Below are 19,282 nucleotides of genomic sequence, written 5' to 3' on the forward strand. Positions count from 1 at the left end.
ACATTGAAAAATAATAATAATTGATAAAGATATACAAGTGCAAATTAAAAAAGAGAACGAACATTGAAAACTAGTTTTAGTCAGAATAATTTATGTTTTCAAATGTCATGCTAAAAGAAGTTTAGCTTTTCGTGGAGAGAATGAGAAAATGTTCAAAGATAATCATGGTAACTTTTGGGGCTGCTTGAATTGATTGTATAATTTGATGTGGTAATGCAAGAGCATTTTAGACGTATTCAAAATAATGAGATTAATTATCACTATCTTAGTCATAAAACTCAAAATGAGTTTATTGGTACGTTAGGCTCTAAAGTTAAAAGTGCTATAACTGAAAAATCAAATAGGCAAAATATTTTTTATGTAATACTTTATTGTACTCCAGATGCAAGTCACCATGAGCAAATAACTTTAAAATTCGATGTGTAGATATGTCAAATGCTCCAATAAAGGTAGAAGGGTATGTTTTAGAGTTCTTGAAAGTGATGATACATCTGGATTGGGGCTTTTTAATGAGTTACAAGTTGTATTTAAAGTATTTTAAACTTGATATTGATAATGTAAGGGGCTTCTTTCAAGATCATGTCCACGGATTAACTCTTAAACCATTGTCAACAACAAGATGGGAAAGTCATATTAATAGTGTTAGAGCCATAATAACCCAAATTGATGATATAAGACAAGCTTTGTTTGAATTTTCTACAGTTAGTGAAGATGCCAAAACAATGATTGAAGTTAAATCTTTAGCAACATATGAACTTGAAAGTTTTGAATTTTTGTTGGGCATGACTATATGGCATAACTTTTTGAAAATAATTTGACTTTGTTAGTCAAAAATTGCAATATGAGGATATACAGATGTTGCAATAAAAAATTTGAAGGGCCTTGTTTCTTATTTTGTAGACTATAGGGAAAATGGGTTCACATCTTCCTTACTTTATGCAAAATAGATTGCACTTAAGATGGAAATTGACCCTGTATTTCTTGAAAAACGTCAAATTTGTAGGAAAAAACAATTTGATGAAAATGATCATGAAGAGACTTTTCAATCGCTGAAGAATATTTTAGGGTTAATTATTTTCGTGTTGTAGTTGATACTGTTATTTATTCTTTGAGGAGTAGATTTGAAAAATTAGAAATTTTTTTGAAGGTTTTTTTGGTTTTTTGTTTGATCTTAAAAAGTTATTAGAAATGAATTATAATAGATTGCATGAATGTTGTGCCAATCTTGAAGCTGCTTTAACATATGGCAATGAATATGATATTAATGTTGCTTATTTGTTTTATGAATTGGAAGTGTTACAAATGTATTTACCAAAAGAGACAAAGACAGTCATTCAAGTTCTTGAGTTTGTAAAAGTTGTGGATTGTTTTCCAAATGTCTTAGTTGCTTATAGAATTATATTGACTGTGGGATATGCATAAAGAAGTTTTTCAAAATGAAAATTAATAAAATCTTACTTGCGTTCTACTATGTCACAAGAAAGGTTGAATGGATTGACAATCTTATGCATTGAAAAGAATATGTTAGAAAAGCTTGATTTTGAAGACGTTATTGATGATTTTGCTTCTCAATATGCTAAAAGATAAAGAATTTTTCGGTGATCATTTGTACTTTTTAATGTTATTGTTTATGTTTTTTGGTTTGTAGATGGTGCAGAGGAATTCAAAGCAACTATTTGTGTGCAATTATGCATTGAAGAGCAACTGAGCCACGTGAGAACTTCTATCAAAGAATATGTTATTTTGTTGTCATGTTATAAGCTATTTGGCTAATGGACCTAAATATGGTTTTTGTTGTTTATTGTTCATGTACTTTTGTTTTGTTAGTTGAATGAATTATTATTTTTAAACCAAAAAGAATGAATGAGAAAAAAAAAATTCTTATTATGCTTTATTATATACTAAAGGAAGGGCCTCATTTAATTTATCGCCCTAGGCCACACAAAAGTAAAGAAAGGGCCTTATTTAATTTGTTGCCCACGGCTTAGGCTACCCAAGAGTCAGGGTCAGTCCTGACGAAAATAAGAGATTGTTTAATCATCTAATTGTAAGAAAACAAATGGGCGATTGCATTATGCATGATAAAATGTTGAAATGATTGTGAAATGACTAATGATTTCTATTCATAATTCAATTGTGTGGTGGACCGTGGACCTAAAAGAGTGATTAGTGTGGAAAAAGGTGAAATAATACTCGTATATGCACATATACACTTCATACAAATTTACAAATGTAACTAAAAATAATCTTTAATAAGTGAAATAAAAAGCGATCATATTAATCATATGTAAATACTATATATTATGATACAAAGAGCCTGATATGGCTCCATTAAGCATGCATGCGCTTTTCTCAAAGTGCATACCCCTTGAAAAGAAGTGCATCCTTTAATTATTCTCCTACATTTGTTAATTGACCAGCGTTCCCTTCCTAAATGTAACCAAAATAATTAAACCAAAAAATAAATAAAAAAAATCTAGTTTCCACATAGCACGGCCACAACAAAATCGAGCCGCTTTAAGACACCATATATTAATTAAACTCTAAAAAATTATGTAGAAAAAAAAATAAATTCATGTTTGCTTCATATTAAACCAAAATATCTTGTTTGAACTTGGCACGTTTTGTGTCTTTCTCAGTATTCTTGGATTGTTGGGAAGTGGCTAAGGATGAGGAGGACTGGAAGTAGTCCGGGGAGTGGCGAGGAAACTCCGATAGCATTTGAACAACTTCTCTCATTGTTGGCCTCTCCACACTGTGTTCTTGGATGCAAAGCATTGCAATGAAGAACAAGTGCATTGCTTCATCTTTGGGCACAGATATTGCTAGCCTTGGATCAACAATGCTTGTAACATCTTCTTTTCGACAATTCGTCGCTTTCTTTGACCACTGCACTATGTCGACGCCTTCCCCGAACTCTCCCACTGGACGACGCCCTGTTAGAAGTTCTAACAGAACAACCCCAAAGCTATATACATCGCTCTTCTCATCCACCTTCAGTGTATATGCGTACTCTGCAACACATGCATAATAAACATCAATTAATATGACGCACTGCAAGATTTAATGGTCTGAAAGAATGAACAGCAAAAGAAGGCCAAGGTCCAAACTAGTTTTTGAGCCAGCTAAGTGAAAGCCCAAACTAGACAAACCGAGCCATAAAAAGGCGATAGGTTTAGGGATGCAAGTTGCAAGGAAGAAACCAAAAAAAACAAGGGCGAAGCAGCTGAAAAAAGAGAGAGGGAGGTGTTTCTCTTTCCACGTAAGACCAAACCCACTTTGTTGCTCTCAAACAAAAGCCAAAAAAGATTGCAGTGGTGGTGGTGGGCGTGTCGGGTTAGCTTTCACGACACTCAACGCTCGTTGTGTTAGACATCACTGTCAGACTGTTGTGTTTTGTGTGTCATATTGACCTCTCATATTTCTGATATCAGAATTGTACATACAGCATACAATAAATTATTAAATCAAAAGTTTTGAAAAACGATAAAAAATGGACCCCCACAATAAGCTGAGGATCGAGAAGTCCTCCAGGCACAGAATTTAGAGGCAGTTTGTGTGTTTTGTGGTTACCAAGAAAATTCCATGCATCATCATCTTCTTTGCTTCTCTCTCTCTCTCTCTCTCCTCTGTGGCTGGCTCAAATCATGGTGGTTTTTTTTGTTGGCATGTCATTTTAGCAAATTGGATTTTGTGCGTACTGCAGAGAAAATCTTGGTGCATGGCTTATGGTTATGGAGTTCAAGAGATTGTGTAGTGCAGGGCTTTGTTTGTGATATATATATATTACACATTTACCAAAAAAGATAGATATTAGGGAATCACAACTCAAAAATCAATGTGTCAATGGAAGCAATACATGAATCAATCAATAAGATTTTGTTATATGTACTGAGATAAAAAATACTTTTCACATTTTGTTTTGCTTTCCAAATTCTTTCTGTATGGAGAGAGAGAGAGAGAGAGAGAGAGAGAGAGAGAGAGAGAGAGATGTAGTAATAATTTATAAGCATAAACAAATAGTAAAACCATTTTGTTATATTATAATTTTTTTGGAGATTAAAAATTTGCAATGAATTAAAAATACTCAAGGCCAGCCACCTCAGTGGACCCATATACTTATTCAAATGATTACACAGATATGCATATTTCTTATAGAAATGATGAAGCCACATAAAAAGAAATCATATTCAAAGGAATTTTTTAAAATTATTCTATAGAAAATAGAAGACTAGTACTAGGCATGATAGTATTTACTAGCCAGAGTTTAGAATCACAAAATTTATAACATGAACCCGAAAACTAATTATGTTTGATTTTTTTTTCAGCAATTCTTAAGTTTATGTATGGCTATTTTATGATTTTTTTTTTGTTACAATGACTATTTTCATCACCCTTTTTTTTTTTGGGAGCTAGATTGACACCATCAGGCTACTTTGTTCGTCTGATCGATAATCTGAAACATAAGAACTGAAAACTGACGGCTATGATTGTCTAATGTCATGACCCCCAAAGTACCAGAAATTCACAGATTAACTAACTTAACTACCATACCAACTAACTTCTGACTCTACCCAACCTACACCAAAAAGCTTGGAAAAAAATTCACAAATTGGTAAAATCTATAAAGAGGGAGAAATAATGTACGTACCAGGTGCAATGTAGCCATAAGAGCCTGCAATTGCAGACATACACTCAGATGTTCCACCATCAATCAAGAACTTAGCGAGCCCGAAATCAGCAACGTGCGCTTCGAAGCTCGAATCGAGCAAAATGTTGTTTGATTTTACATCCCTGTGAAGTATCAATGGAGAACAATCATGGTGAAGGTAGCACAGGCCTTTGGCAGCTTCAATGGCAATTTTGTACCTCAAATTCCACCCCAAGAATCCTCCCTTTTTCCCATGCAATGCCTCCCCCAGGCTTCCATTTCTCATGTACTCGTAAACAAGAAGATTGGTTTCTTTGTTTGAGCAAAATGCCAGCAATCTCACAATGTTTCTGTGCCGAATGTTGCCTAAGGTTTGAATTTCTGCTCTGAAGCCGTGATCATGGCTGTTTGGTCCAAAACCAAGGAGTTTTTTGACAGCAATTTCAACCCCATTTGGCATTTTTCCATGGTAAACAATCCCTGCTCCTCCTCTTCCAATCACATTCCCATCTTTCACGCATTCGAGGATGTCGAAGATTGTGAATTCCAGCTTCTGGAAGGAAGTCATTTTCCATGAATTCGGGCCGTTTCTTTTGAATGATTTGGCTTTGATTATAGCAGCAGCAGCAAACACCAGTGAGCATATTAGCAGGCCTAACGCGAAGATCAGCTTGAAATCCGCGGGGGGTTTTCGCGGTGTGTTTGTGATTGCAGTGAAGTTGCAAGGATTGTTTAGGAGTGAACCGCAAAGATGGGGATTGCCCGCGAAAGCAGAGGCATTAAAGAAGGCGAACTGCCCTGATTCGGGTAGCTTTCCCGAGAAATCATTGAAGGAAAAATCAGCAATTGTGAGGCTCTTCATGGTGCCTATTGATCTGGGAATGTTTTGGTTCAAGTGGTTTCTTGATATGTTCAAGTAATTCAGGATGTGAATGATGGAAATTTCTGGTGGGATTGAGCCAGAGAGGTTGTTCTGGCTCATGTCAAGGTAGGTGAGATGGAAACAGTTTCCAATTTCTGGTGGGATTTCACCAGAGAGTGAATTTCTGCTAAGATCGAGTTTTAGTACTTGATGGAGTTGGCCTATTGAAGGTGGGATTGGACCAGAGAACTGATTTCCACTAAGTAGGAGGATTTGGAGGGAAGAGAAATTCGAAAGCGAGTAGGGTAAAGGACCGGATAGGAGGTTGTCTGCCAGATTAAGCTGGCCTAATTTGGCCGGCTCCAATGAGCCATTTGAATTCTCTAGCAACATTCCAGATAGGTAATTGTTTTGCAACTCTACTAAGCTCAGCAGAGGCAAGTAAATTAAGCCATTTGGTATGCTACCATTTAAGTAATTCTGCCCCAGCCTCACTCTAGTGAGACTAGAACATGCCCCTAAGGCTTCAGGGATTGGTCCAAAGAGAAAGTTTTTCAAGAGAATTAGTATTCTCAGCTGATTTGATGAACACAAGTTTGGTGGGATTTTACCGGTGAGCTTATTCGATGACAAATCGAGCAGTTGAAGCTTCCCATTCTGGCCAAGCTTCTGTGGAATTATTCCAGTGAAGTTGTTCATCCACAGCCCCAGAGTTTCCAAGTTAGGCAAATCTGCAACGTAGTCTGGGATTGAGCCATGCAATCTGTTCATGAAGAGGTTGAAAAGCTTGAGTTGTCTGAGATTGGCAAACTCAAATGGGATTTCACCAGTCAGTGCATTGTTGGAGAGGTCAAGATTGACCAAGTTTGTCAAGTTGCCTAGCTGCCTTGGGATTGAGCCTGAGAGCAGATTGATGTGCAAGTAAAGCGTGTCGAGCGCCTTCAAATTCCCCAGCTCCCGGGGAATTGGCCCGTCTAATTCACAGCTTGAGAGATCCATGTGAACCAGATTGACCAATTTCCCGAACTCCTTTGGAATCCCACCTTCAAAAACGTTGTAGTAGCCCAAGTAAATCTCTCTCAAGTTAGTGAGATTGCCCAAGTCACCTGGAATTTCTCCATTCAGATCATTGCCTGCAAGTGACAAGTACTCCAAGCTGGCCAAATTCCCATATGATGCTGGGATTTTTCCATTGAAAAAATTGCCTCCAAGATCCAAGTACCTGAGCTTCTTCAAGCTAAAAATCCCAAGTGGAAGAGCAGCAGTGAAGTTGTTGTTATAAGCATCAAACACTTCCAAGTTGGCAATGCTTGAGTAGTTCCAATCCAAGCTCCCACTGAATTGGTTGTTAGATATGTTGAGGAACTGAAGGTTTGTGAAGTTGGCAATGGCAATGCTGCCTGTGAAGTTGTTTCCTGCAAGAGAGAGGTCGGTGAGCCGGTTGAGGCCTGAAATCAGTGGAGATACAGAGCCAAAAAGATTGAAATCTGTCAAGTCCACTGCAACAACTCTTCCTCTATAGCATCGAATTCCAGCCCATGAACAAACTGATCTTGGAGATGAAGAATTCCAAGTGCTTAAAGCCGGTTCGGGGAATTGGAAGCCGTGCTTGAGTGTGACCAAGACATGAAAATCACTGACCAAAGAAGAAGCAAAGCAAGAGGTGCCAAGAAGAGAGAAAAATGTCAAGACAATGAAAGGAAGGACCATGATGGTTTTTTTCTTGGGAAAAATATTCAAGAAAATTGGGTTTGGAAGTATTCAAAGAGAAGATGAAGGGATTTAAGCATTTGGGTAGTTGTGGATTTTCCGGAAAAGGAAGGAAAAGTAAGAGGAATCTGAGAAACTTCAAGTGAGTATGGGGTTAAGGAATCAAACATCTTCACAAAGAAAGAGTCTTCAAATACAAGGAAGAAACTATGCCTCTGCTTTTCTCCTTTTTCTCTCTTTCTTTTCTTTTCTGTTCTGTTCTTTTCTTTTCTTTTCTCTCTCTGAGAGAAGAGAGGAAGATTGAAATTCTGCTGGGACTGGACTGGTGTGTATGTGAGCTCCCTTTCTATATTTCTCTAAGTTATTAGCCTTCTTCTTTAGACAAAGCTAAGATAGAAAAGTGGAAGAAGGTTTGATCAAAACATTATTAAAAATAAAAATAAAAATTTGACAATAAGATGGAAAATAAGAAGGCCGTTGGATAACAGAAATTTAAAGTTAAGATTTGGGGAGGAAAAGTAAAGTTGATGATGCTCTCTCTTTCTTTATTCATATGACAAAATTGCCCTTTAGCTTTAATCAAAGAATGGTCTTTATTGCTTTGAATGAGACGAGTGGCAATGGAGCTGCACTTTCAATCATTGAAAATGGTTCCATTGTCTTGAAGATTTTGGTGACTATCAGCTGGTAACCTCATTTTCCAAGCACCATGATGTACTTGTGAGGGGAAAATGAAAGGTGAGGAAAGCATTTAATGCCTGCCAATACTACAAATGTTGTTTTTTTATTGCCTCGAAGATGCAATTTGATTGAAATTTGAGGCTATACTTCTTGCCTTGTTGGTTTATTTGGACCAAAAAATAATCAAAATCTTTGGTATTGAGATTTCTCACTCCGATGAACAGGATATGGACGCTATGTATTTTCTATTACCCCTCTCTGCTTTTCTCGTTGTTTACAATGACATGCACATAATAATAACATGTGAACATCTGGATGAGAGACTTTAGCTTGTTAAAACCTCATGGACTATAATTTTTTGCATATCACTTTTGCCACCATATAAAATAAAAGATTTCCAAATTGCTGTCAGGATGTTTTAAGAATGTAGAAAAAAGTACTGTTTGGATAATTTCCAGAAAGCAATAGTACAGCTAGGTAGCATCTTTTGTTGTTCATCTTGTTATAAAATTCAAATGTGCATCAGTGTGCCATGCATATAAACACTTGGGCCATGCATAAAGAACCCATCAAATCAAATAGTTATAATACAAATACAATGTATCAGATATATAGCAGTCCTGCTCGCCTCATCATGTCATGACAATCTGTAATTGTGTTTCATCAATCAGTCAAACCCAACATTGGATTTAAAAGCTGCAGAATATACCATTGTGGATTTGTGATGTGTAATTTCTTATCCTAAAAACCAACCCAAGAAAAAAAAAACTAAACTAAAAACAAAAAGAAGGGGTAATTCCCCATATAGACTGATTATCTTGAGGTTGGAAACATGTGCCTGCAAGATGTACAGTGGTTGTAAGAAGTAAAAGATGAGTGATTATTAATATATCATTACCATGTTGTTGTTGAATGATCAATATATAATTATGTTGCATGGAATATGAAACCACTGGAAGCTTTTTTGTGCAGCTTTATTCCTTCTCCTTCTTTGCCCTACAGAGGCTGCCTGGGACCATACTCTCTATGTTAGATGGTTTTTAAGGGCTTTATTAGAAGATGGAATAGTCTTAAAGAGAGGGCTGAAAAGTAAAAGCAGAGATGTATAATCTGCTTTTGATCTTCCACTTCAAAAGAAAAGCAAATTAAAGAACAGAAAATAAAGGAAGAAAAAAATAATCCATGACCCCTCCCTCCCTCCTTCTCCTCCTCCAAATTCACATGGAAAAGAGTGCTATTGTATTAACTTGAAGAACTCATAATCTCTCTCTCTCTCTCTCTCTCAAAAAAGAAAGAAAGAAAGAAAAATCCATGGCCCCTCATGCATGGGAAAGAGCGCTCTTGTATGAACATGAACTCTCTCTCTCATGTGGGCTTTGTCATACAAATTATAATACAATAGTGTCTGTCTTGGCTTCATGGCAAGGAGGGGGCTGATTGGGTGGAAGAAAGAAGAGTGTGTGCTCTTTTTGAGGTGTCTCAATCTGTCTTATTAATGGGCAGGCCTGCCCTATTGAAGGGTCACTATCTTGTGGCCTTGGCTTTACAATAAACCCTAATGTGGTCACGCAAATGTGTAGCTTGGTAATGGCATAGTTGGAAGTTTCATGTTTTCTAGTTAAATTCCAAGAGGGAACATCTCAGTACTTTGCTTTTGTCTATAACCTTTAAATTTTTAGAGACAATAATACTAAGATCCAACAGAGGGATTTCATTGGTAATCAAAGATTTGCACAATATTGAGATACTTTTTTTTGGTGATAAATTCAGTGCCTACCGTCGATTGGAAGACTATGGGTCCATTGGTACATCACATTTGTTAAATTTTGTCAATATCTGAAAGGAGGAGTTACATTTATCAAATGTTTTTTTTGTATCTTACCGATTAAGAAAATAGATAATTCAATTTATCCGAAATAGTTACATGTTATAATTTGATTAGAAAGAGTATTTAGAAAGTTGTGTAACGATTTATCCAATATAGTTACATGTTATACTTTTGGTGAATTAATAATACCAATATAGCAGTGCTACCGTCATATATATAAAAGTATCTCAATGATTGTTTGTGGAATAACAATATAGAGTACTTAGAATAGATAGAGCAGCTCCTATATAGCAATAATAACTGAGAAGAAAACGTGGGACTGCAAATTTTCTGATAATTGACTTTCTGTGGCACTACCAAATTGCCCAAAAGAAAGAATCATGTTCTCTTCTTTCCTTTACGGAAATTTAGTAGCTTTGTTATCTCATTATCTAGCTGAAAGAATGTATCTTTGTTCTCTCATTTAATTAATGTTTTTTTAACAAATATAAGTTATAGTTGATTAGGGTACTGTGTCTACTCATTTGCACTCAAGTTTTGAATTCCTTATGACGTACATTATGATAGTTTAGAGTGGTTTAGACTATCATATATATAAAATATAAAAAGCTAGACTAGATCCTTGGCTATATTCTAAAACCCTAGCCCCCTTTTCTCCTAAAAAACACTCTAGAGTCGTTTTCACTTTGAGGGGGGAGGAAGCCACTGTTCTTCCTCCCCTCTCCCCTCCTCTCTTCCTATCATCTCCCTTCTCATCTCTTCCCCTATTTCCAAAGGCAGAAGGTTTCACCTATTTGTCCTCGCTTTATTGCGATTTTCCTCCACCCATCACAGGCGATTGTGTCTCAGCGTCGAATCTCCACTTGCATTTTAGTGTAGGATTTCTACCACCATCCTTTTTGCGGTTTCTTTAAGTTTGGAATAAGTCGCAAAGACTCGTTGAATTTTCTGTGTAGTTTTCACATCTCCTTTTGTGAGAGTTTTTCACCTCTCATTTTGTGAGAGTTTTCCACCTCTCTTTTGTGAGAGTTTTATTTGTATTTTTATGGTTTGGTTTTTTCAAGTTTTATCCCTTTTTGGTTGTTCTAAGTTTGTAATTTTAGTTGGGATGCCTATGCATCAGTTCTTCAATATTGTGTGATCGTTAGTGGAGGCGCACCAAATTATCTTAATTTTAAAATTTCACAAAATACTCCAAAAATCCTATAAAGATTTTCTAATACCATTTCCAATATGGAGGGTCCTCAACTCAAATTTTGGGACCCTAAAATAATGACACAAAGGGTCCTAAACAATGTTTCCTCCAACCCAGCAGTCCTAAAAAATTTGGGATCCTAGCTTTATTAATGGTTTAAACTTTTTTTTTTTTATCGATGAACTCTTTTTTGAGCCAATTTCAGTTTAATTCATGTAATTTATTTTTACATTTTAACCAAAATAAAACACAATTTCTGAAATAAAATTTATTTCATAAAACGAGTACAACAGCAAAGTAAATAAACACGATTAACAACAAGCGCAAGATTGCTCGAAAAGATATATAATTAATTTACTTCTTTTTCGACGGACACACAATGTAACCCTTTGTTTACCTCGTCAAACAAAAGAATAAACTTTAAAAATATATATATTCAAATGAGCAATTAGATTAAACCAAATAGTGAAATGAATTAAAGTGTTTGGTTAATTAACTCTTATTTTGAGCAAATTTGATAGATACCAAGGATGGTAAAACCAAAATTATTCCGAGTCAAAGAAGCACCTGAGATTTTCTTGTATTAACACTGAGATGAAGAATATGAGAAAATGATTGAATATATATATATATGGGGACAGTCAAAATGGTTGAAGTTGGTGCCAAGTTGAAGTTTGAACTAAATAAGGGTACACGACAGCATGATTACAATCTCACATATGAAACCAATGTTGGGACGGAAAGAGCATCATTGTCCTTTTTGACTAGGAGGGAGGGAGGGAGGACCCAATTCATGAAAGCCATGGCAGCAGCAATCTTTCTTCACGCTTGTAATCCTTTCATTGGATTTGGAAAAACCACTTTGGCGATGCCCCAAAGAAAAGAGCTTTCCTCATCAAAAGATAGCGATCTTGTGTTTTACTTAAAGGAACATCTTCGTTATAATGGGGCAAACTTGTCCTGTGGATCGCTTGTCTGCATTTTCCCTTAATAAAGGAAATTCAAAATTAAAGGGAGAATAAAGAGAATAAAGGGGAAAGATAAAATGGGAGCTAAAACATCTCTGGCCTCTTTTTACACACTGGATAGTAGCTAGTAACTTCAACAGTGGAGAGAATTTTGAAGGATAAAGATACCGCGGCTGCTCGTTTATCAAGCAATGACATGAATGTGGCTCGTTGTCGACTATATTTAGAGCAACAACGCTAAATACGATTGACAACGAGTAATAAAAATGAGTGAAGATTTGAAGTTTAGAACTAGCTAGGGTTACGTAAAAACTCTGTAAAATCATATATATATATTGAAAACCAAATATGGCAAAGACATATTTACATTGAAAACCAAATTAAAGACTCCATTAACATGCCAAGGATAAATTGTGTTGTTTTATTGCTGTTAATTTCTTTTATTAAATTTTGTTTGGTATTAATTTATTTTTATTCTCCAACAAGGATCCTCTCCTATAAAAATCTCAAAGGTAGAAGCCAATATGAAAAATTTAGTGGAAAAGACAAAAAATTATGTACGTGGGGGGAGCTCTTTCGGGATTTGTCACTAACATCCTCAAGCACATGCAAGCAACAAACTTAATATGAGCAGAGCCTTTGATGGTTTTTTATAATCAATATTAGACAATTTCAAGGCCCTGCCATTACCCCAACAAACGACCAAGATTATGTAGCAAAGATACGCAAATTTCTTTATGCAAGATTTTGTGCAAGTTTTTTGTCCATTGCATGGAAAAGTTGCTTGTTCTTAGCGTATTCAATTGATATATGCATGCAAAAGCTGTACGCGCAAAACCTCTTAAATCTGCAAAATTTTGTCTTCATTTGGTTAAGCTTGCTTTAAAAAGGTTTTGCTTTTCTTTGTTTTTATCGATAACAGTACTTTCAGGACCAACATCACTAGCTTGGAAGGTTTCAAATTGACTAGCTAAAGTGAGTGGGATATGTTGCCCGCACCTCTCTCTCTTTCTCTCTATGTATGTGTAATATATATATATGCTTTGCATATGAATGATAAAATCTGATCCGCACTCGTTATCCGATCAGATCCCGAGTCTTTATGTTTAAAATTGGGATTTTTGTAGAAATGTCACATGAACTTATATATCAGTCATATTGACGTACTAAAAAAAATACTAAACTATACCAAGTCAATGATTTTTGTTTGAGTAGATTGATAGTATGACAACATAACAATATTTCATATAATTAGACAATAATTAAATAAAAATACTATAAAACCATTCCCTTATAATTCCTTTGAAAGAATACGCCATTATAAGATTCTGAGCAATTCTATATATTGTTTGTATATGTCATTTAGGATGATACATGAATAGAAGGAGGGATGAAGGTGGAAGGATATGGTAGAAACTAGAAGGTAGAAAGCATTTATCTTCTTTTGAGTTTATGATACTTTATAATGAAAGTGGTAATAATATAAACAACAACAACACTAATAATAATAATAATAATTAATTAAGAGATATGCGCATGACATATATACAACTTAAACTTTATAATTAAATTTGCCCCAAAGTCAACTTGCATGATAGTGAAAGTGAATACAAAGGTTATATTCTTGAAAAACAACTACATAACATTGTAGTGTGATAACATAATGCCAATTGCCAAAGTAATATCCTATGTTTGAATTGGATTGGCGTTGAATACAAGTTACTTCTTATTAGTCTCGTTTTTTTAGATGAAATTTGTAAGATACAATAAGTTAGATTGTTGTTCAATTTATTAAATCGAGTCCTAACATGCCGAACAGCGTTCATGACACTTATCTAAATTAATTGAAATAGAAGTTAATTTGACCAGTCAAACATAGCCTAGTCAAAGGCTTTAGCCATACCTTGAAATTTACAATTCTGATTGCCATTATTAATGTCCACTTTCACGAGAGGCGGGAGATTGAATTTGATAAATTATTATTGTTGTGGCTGAAACAAGTGCTATTCGTGTCATTTAAGTTGTTAATCATATGTGTAATCTTATCGTAATATTCGTGTCATTTCCAAAGAGAATCTAGTGACATAAGATTTGAAAAAGAAATAATTAATTAGCCAAAAGAGGGAGGATGTAGTCACTGACATAGATTAGCTAGCTAGGTAGCTAGTGGATGACATATCTATGACAACGAAATGAAAGAAAAGAAGCCGAACCCTAATAATAAATTAATAATAAAATATTCAAGGTCTGCGCCTAGGTGGATCATGCGGTTCATAATAATTATATTTCCCATTTGGAATTTGACATCATGGCTTTGGATTGGGGCTCTCTTCTTCTCTCAACCTGGCGTGGCACTGGTGGAATTCCAAGTCATATTGAAATGGATTTAACCATCTTTGTCGTCTAGATATCATTGCCACTCATGCTGGCTCCTGTGTCAGTCATGACTCATGCATAAATATATATATATAATCAATCTGACCCTATGCTGAAAGCATATATTCAACGATCTCCCAAAATTCAGATTTGATTACTTCTTATTAGAAAGTTTTAGCAAGTGGACACCTCCAGTAAAGCAATTGTTTGTATTTTGCATCTAACTAGAGATCACCATAAGACCAACTCCAATATAAATATGTAAATTTGTGATGTAAAAATGACATTTACATCTCATGCATTTTTCTTTTTTTGAAGGAATCGACTTAAAAATTTCGATAAGGTATAATTTTCTCCGATATGAACCATTATATCGTAAAGTACAATGGATACAAACTGTTGGTTTCTGATCACAAATTTGCATTAATTTTGAAATTCCAATAAAATTTCATCAACTAATTAATTGTTGTAGTGCATAAAGTATACTTAATATCATTATTATCTCATCGTAAATCGTTAGATTAAGTTGTCTCATCTCCATCTCAACCCTTGGATTCTTATATTTGACAACATCCCCTTATTCACAATCACTCAAGTAAAATCATTCATCTCTTATTTGAATACTCTTATCCTCTACCACACTACAATGAGCCAACAAAACTTGTTTGAGTCCGATTCGAAAGATTAAAGAATATTTTTGTGCCACTCTTGTGTATAATCTATATATAAGTTTCAAAGCCAATTTTGAATGAGACCCTTGTTGTTCAATCGAATCCTGAAAAAAGTCTTCAATTTCAACCGTTACTTCTAACAACGACCAAATGCTCCTTGGAAACCTTGGTTTAAAACCTAGGCCCGGTATAGCCCAACTCATTTGGGTATGACTAAACTCAAGCATTGGCGGGCTTGGGCCGACGTAATGAAACCCAAGCACGGTCCAGCTCAGCCTTAAAAGAATGACTAATACCTAAAAGTCCAGCCCAAACCCAACAGTTTAGGGCCGGGCCTGCACAGCAAAGAACCCTAAGTCAACCTTGCTAGGTCTACATTTACCATTTCTTGCCTTTCTTGAGAGCACAGATCCGACGGATTTAATCATATAATCAATCAAATCGTAGCCGTGGGCTTCACTTTAAAATCAGTGCATTTAGGGTTTCCTAGTCTCACTGAAACCAAAACATTCCTGGTTGCGGCTCTTGGTCTCTGCTATCTTCCCTCTCTTATCTCGTTCCATAGGTAACATCGTTTAATTCCTCTGGAATTCTGAGCACAAACTTACTGAATTACTTCTTCTTATTGTTTTGCATCATATAATTGTTCTTATAAATCATTAAGATGGGAGTTTTTAACTCATTTTTATTTCTCTCTGTTTATTCCGTACACTGAATTTGGGGTTTGAATCTTAACTTAAATCGTATATACATAGATATATGATGTAGTCAAGGAAGTTTCATATGTGTTAGATGTGATTTTGAATTTTACTTGTTGCCCTTATCCTTGAATTGAGCGTGTGTGAAATACTACTATTTTTCTCTGTTGGTGTTGTGAGATGGCTTCCCCACGAGAACATTGTGAGTAATCAAGGCTGGAGTCTCGAGAGGGCTCTATTTTTGCCAAGACCCTAATTTGGGTTTTGGAAAGAAATACCACGGAGCCCGAGAATTGGCATTGTTTTGGTGCCATAGGCCTTTGGTTGTGGGGGGCATTTCATGTCATCTACCGAAGAAGATGGTAGTATTTTACATCGTTTTCAGTTTAGTGGTACTTGAACAATTTTTGTAATGACTGTAAAAAATGATTTGATCCTTTTTCCTTTTAAAAGGGTTTTTAATGGTAACAATCCTTTGGATAGTTTATTGCGGTTGATGTCTCACATCTCCCCTCAACATCCAATCAGAAAATCAAATATTGCTGCTATGTCATTATGAGTTTTGCTTTTTGATATTTCAAAATATTTGATTAATTCTTTCAACTTGAAGATCCTTGAATTTGTTTGCACCATGGTAAGAATATCTGAGGTTTTGGAGTTTTGTAGACCTTATTTTAAAGAGGAAGCATGTCTCATCGCAAGTTTGAACACCCAAGACATGGCTCTTTGGGATTTCTTCCAAGGAAAAGAGCAGCCCGCCACAGAGGAAAAGGTTTATACTGCTTTAGCAGCTGTTATTGTGTTCTTCAATAGTTTTATATCCCTATGGAATGCCATGAATTACCTTTATCATATTTTAAATTTTGTTATGCTAAGATTACTATTATGTGACTGTATAGAGTTGAAGTATAGAACTCATGTGGTGTAGTATGGAGTAGAATTTAATTAGAACCTAACTTGACGACTTGTATCTTAGACATTAGATCAGATATGGATATATGGGATTCATGGTGGGTAATGACGGGTAATATTCCCTGTAGAAGTTCTAAGTTCCTCAACATGTGTCCACATTGGAATGCTACTGTAGGCATAGTTGGCTGTGTTTGTCGATTAGGTGGAGGAAGTTACATAATGAAATTTTGCATCTTCTGATTTTTTGTTTTTGTTTGTGATAACAGTTTTCCTTTATGTCACTAGTCTTTGTGAAATTATAAGATCTGATTGACCAAAAGTTTTCACTGGGATTACATGGTTACTTTGCAGTGAAGGCCTTCCCAAAAGATGATCCAACCAAATCTTGCAGTTTGACTGCTTTCCTGGGATACAAAGCTGGAATGACCCATATTGTGAGAGATGTTGAAAAACCAGGATCAAGTTAGTTTCCTTATCATTTTACGATTGTGATTTAGCCCCCAAATGGGTTACTCTGAAGAAAAATTTTCTGATGAGAAATGTTAGAATATGATGCTAACATTTTTCACCATTTAATGTCTGAAAAGTGCATTGTGAATGGATGTTTGATTGGTACAAGAAGCATTTATTTGGAAAACGGAAATGACATACACATGCCCCCTGGAAAATAATGCATAGATGCCTTATTTATTCATAGTTTCTATTTGCTTTCAATTTTCTCGAATTGTTGTCCCTTCTTAATGTAAAGTATACACACTTTTTGTTTTGGAAATGTAGTTTGTAGTGTTTGAAATCGAAATAAGATATACATGCCTCACAGAATGATGCATGGATGTCCTATTTGCTGTTTTATTATCTATTTTCTATATTTGATCATGTTATCTTTTTTCTGTATTTATTCACGATTACACCTCGTATACTAAAATAAAGTATCATAGTTCTTTTCTCTTTCTCTTTTTGGTTTGAAATAGTGTTGTGACCAGTTCTTTGGTTAACGTTACAGCGTAGTAGATTACTTTTGCCCATTCATCTGTGGCCTACTTATATTTATCTGATTTATCTATAGTGCTTATGTTCTGAACCCACCTTTCCTTGTAGAGCTACACAAGAAGGAAACATGTGAAGCAGTTACAATTATTGAAACACCGCCAATGGTGGTGGTTGGGGTTGTTGGTTATGTGAAGACTCCCCGTGGTCTCCGTTCTTTGGACACAGTGTGGGCTCAGCATCTGAGTGAGGAGGTGAAGAGGAGATTCTACAAGAACTGGTGCAAGTCTAAAAAGAAGGCATTCACCAAGTACTCAAAGAAATATGAGAGCGAAGGTGGGAAAAAGGATATCCAGGCTCAGTTGGAGAAAATGAAGAAGTACTCCTCTGTGATTCGTGTTTTGGCTCACACTCAGGTAATGAGTTTTGATATTTACTTGGCTCATCTTATGCTATCTTGGAAAGTGGATGTGATGTGACTACTTATTCCAAATAGAAAGGATGTGACTCTGTCGGAAATTTACCACGTTCATATGAATTTTGCTGAAATATGTACCGTTAGTTGAACTAATCTTTGATGGCTGTCTTTTGTAGATTAGAAAAATGAAGGGATTGAAGCAGAAGAAAGCCCATCTGATGGAAATTCAGGTGAATGGTGGAGACATTGCAAAGAAGGTTGACTATGCTTACAGTTTGTTTGAGAAGCAGATTCCTGTTGATGCTGTTTTCCAGAAGGATGAGATGATTGACATTATTGGGGTGACCAAGGGGAAGGGTTATGAGGGTGTGGTGACACGTTGGGGTGTGACCCGGCTTCCACGTAAGACCCATCGTGGGCTGCGGAAGGTAGCCTGTATTGGTGCCTGGCATCCAGCTAGGGTTTCATTTACTGTTGCCAGGGCTGGGCAGAATGGTTACCATCATCGTACTGAAATGAACAAGAAGATTTACAAGCTTGGAAAGGCCGGGCAAGAGTCACACTGTGCAATGACTGAGTTTGACAGGTTGGTGCTTCTTCCTTTACATTTTTCTTCTCGGTGAAGATTTTACTAGGGTTGAATCTGGAATAAACCCCTTGTCCTTGCAATTGTTCTATTGTAATGGTTAGTCTTGTCCAATCTGCAATATTTAAACGTCTTGCACATTATCATTTTCTGATCAGGACTGAGAAGGATATTACACCAATGGGAGGTTTCCCACACTATGGTGCAGTGAAAGAGGATTATCTTCTAATGAAGGGCTGCTGTGTGGGTCCTAAAAAGCGGGTTGTTACCTTGAGGCAGTCACTTCTGAAGCAGACATCTAGGGTTGCTTTGGAGGACATTAAGCTCAAGTTTATTGATACGTCATCCAAATTTGGCCATGGTCGTTTCCAAACTACCCAAGAGAAGGCTAGGTTCTACGGCCGGCTGAAGGCTTAATTTGGCATTAGTGATAGATCAACAGTTATCCCTTTTTGTTTGTTTGATCATTAGTTATTCAAATACACAATGCTTTTGGTTTAGTTTCCAAGTTTTGTGAGCATTCAATTTTGGGAAAGATTTATTGGCTGTTTGTTCCGCTTATTTGACATTGTTCAAGTCCGATGTGAGATTGAGTTTTTATCATAAATAGCTAAAATTTGACCCTTACTTTTAGAAAGTGTCGGTTTTTATAAAAGGGATTTTCGTAGAAATATCACATGAACTTATACATCAGTTTCAATCTGTCATCTTAAAGAAAAATTTAAGTAAAATGTCACCT

At 35.8% G+C, this 19,282-nt stretch overlaps 2 protein-coding genes across 2 annotated transcripts; one reads left to right on the top strand and one right to left on the bottom strand.

Annotated features, from left to right (window-relative positions):
• Positions 1-2,248: 2,248 nt before the first annotated feature.
• On the bottom strand, positions 2,249-7,609 carry LOC110765777 (uncharacterized). Its single transcript, XM_021969008.2, has 2 exons — positions 4,652-7,609; positions 2,249-3,014 (listed from the first exon to the last, which is right to left on the bottom strand). Exons 1-2 carry the CDS (start codon positions 7,221-7,223, stop codon positions 2,590-2,592), a joined length of 2,997 nt encoding a protein of 998 aa, XP_021824700.2. The 5' UTR covers positions 7,224-7,609; the 3' UTR covers positions 2,249-2,589.
• Positions 7,610-15,361: 7,752 nt separating this feature from the next.
• On the top strand, positions 15,362-19,170 carry LOC110765780 (large ribosomal subunit protein uL3y). The gene is made up of 6 exons (XM_021969010.2): positions 15,362-15,507; positions 16,307-16,412; positions 16,904-17,014; positions 17,651-17,955; positions 18,134-18,543; positions 18,702-19,170. Exons 2-6 carry the CDS (start codon positions 16,328-16,330, stop codon positions 18,958-18,960), a joined length of 1,170 nt encoding a protein of 389 aa, XP_021824702.1. The 5' UTR covers positions 15,362-15,507; positions 16,307-16,327; the 3' UTR covers positions 18,961-19,170.
• Positions 19,171-19,282: the final 112 nt, after the last annotated feature.

The sequence above is a fragment of the Prunus avium genome, chromosome 1, assembly GCF_965620075.1.
Source record: "Prunus avium chromosome 1, drPruAviu1.hap1.1, whole genome shotgun sequence".
Lineage (NCBI taxonomy): Eukaryota > Viridiplantae > Streptophyta > Magnoliopsida > Rosales > Rosaceae > Prunus > Prunus avium.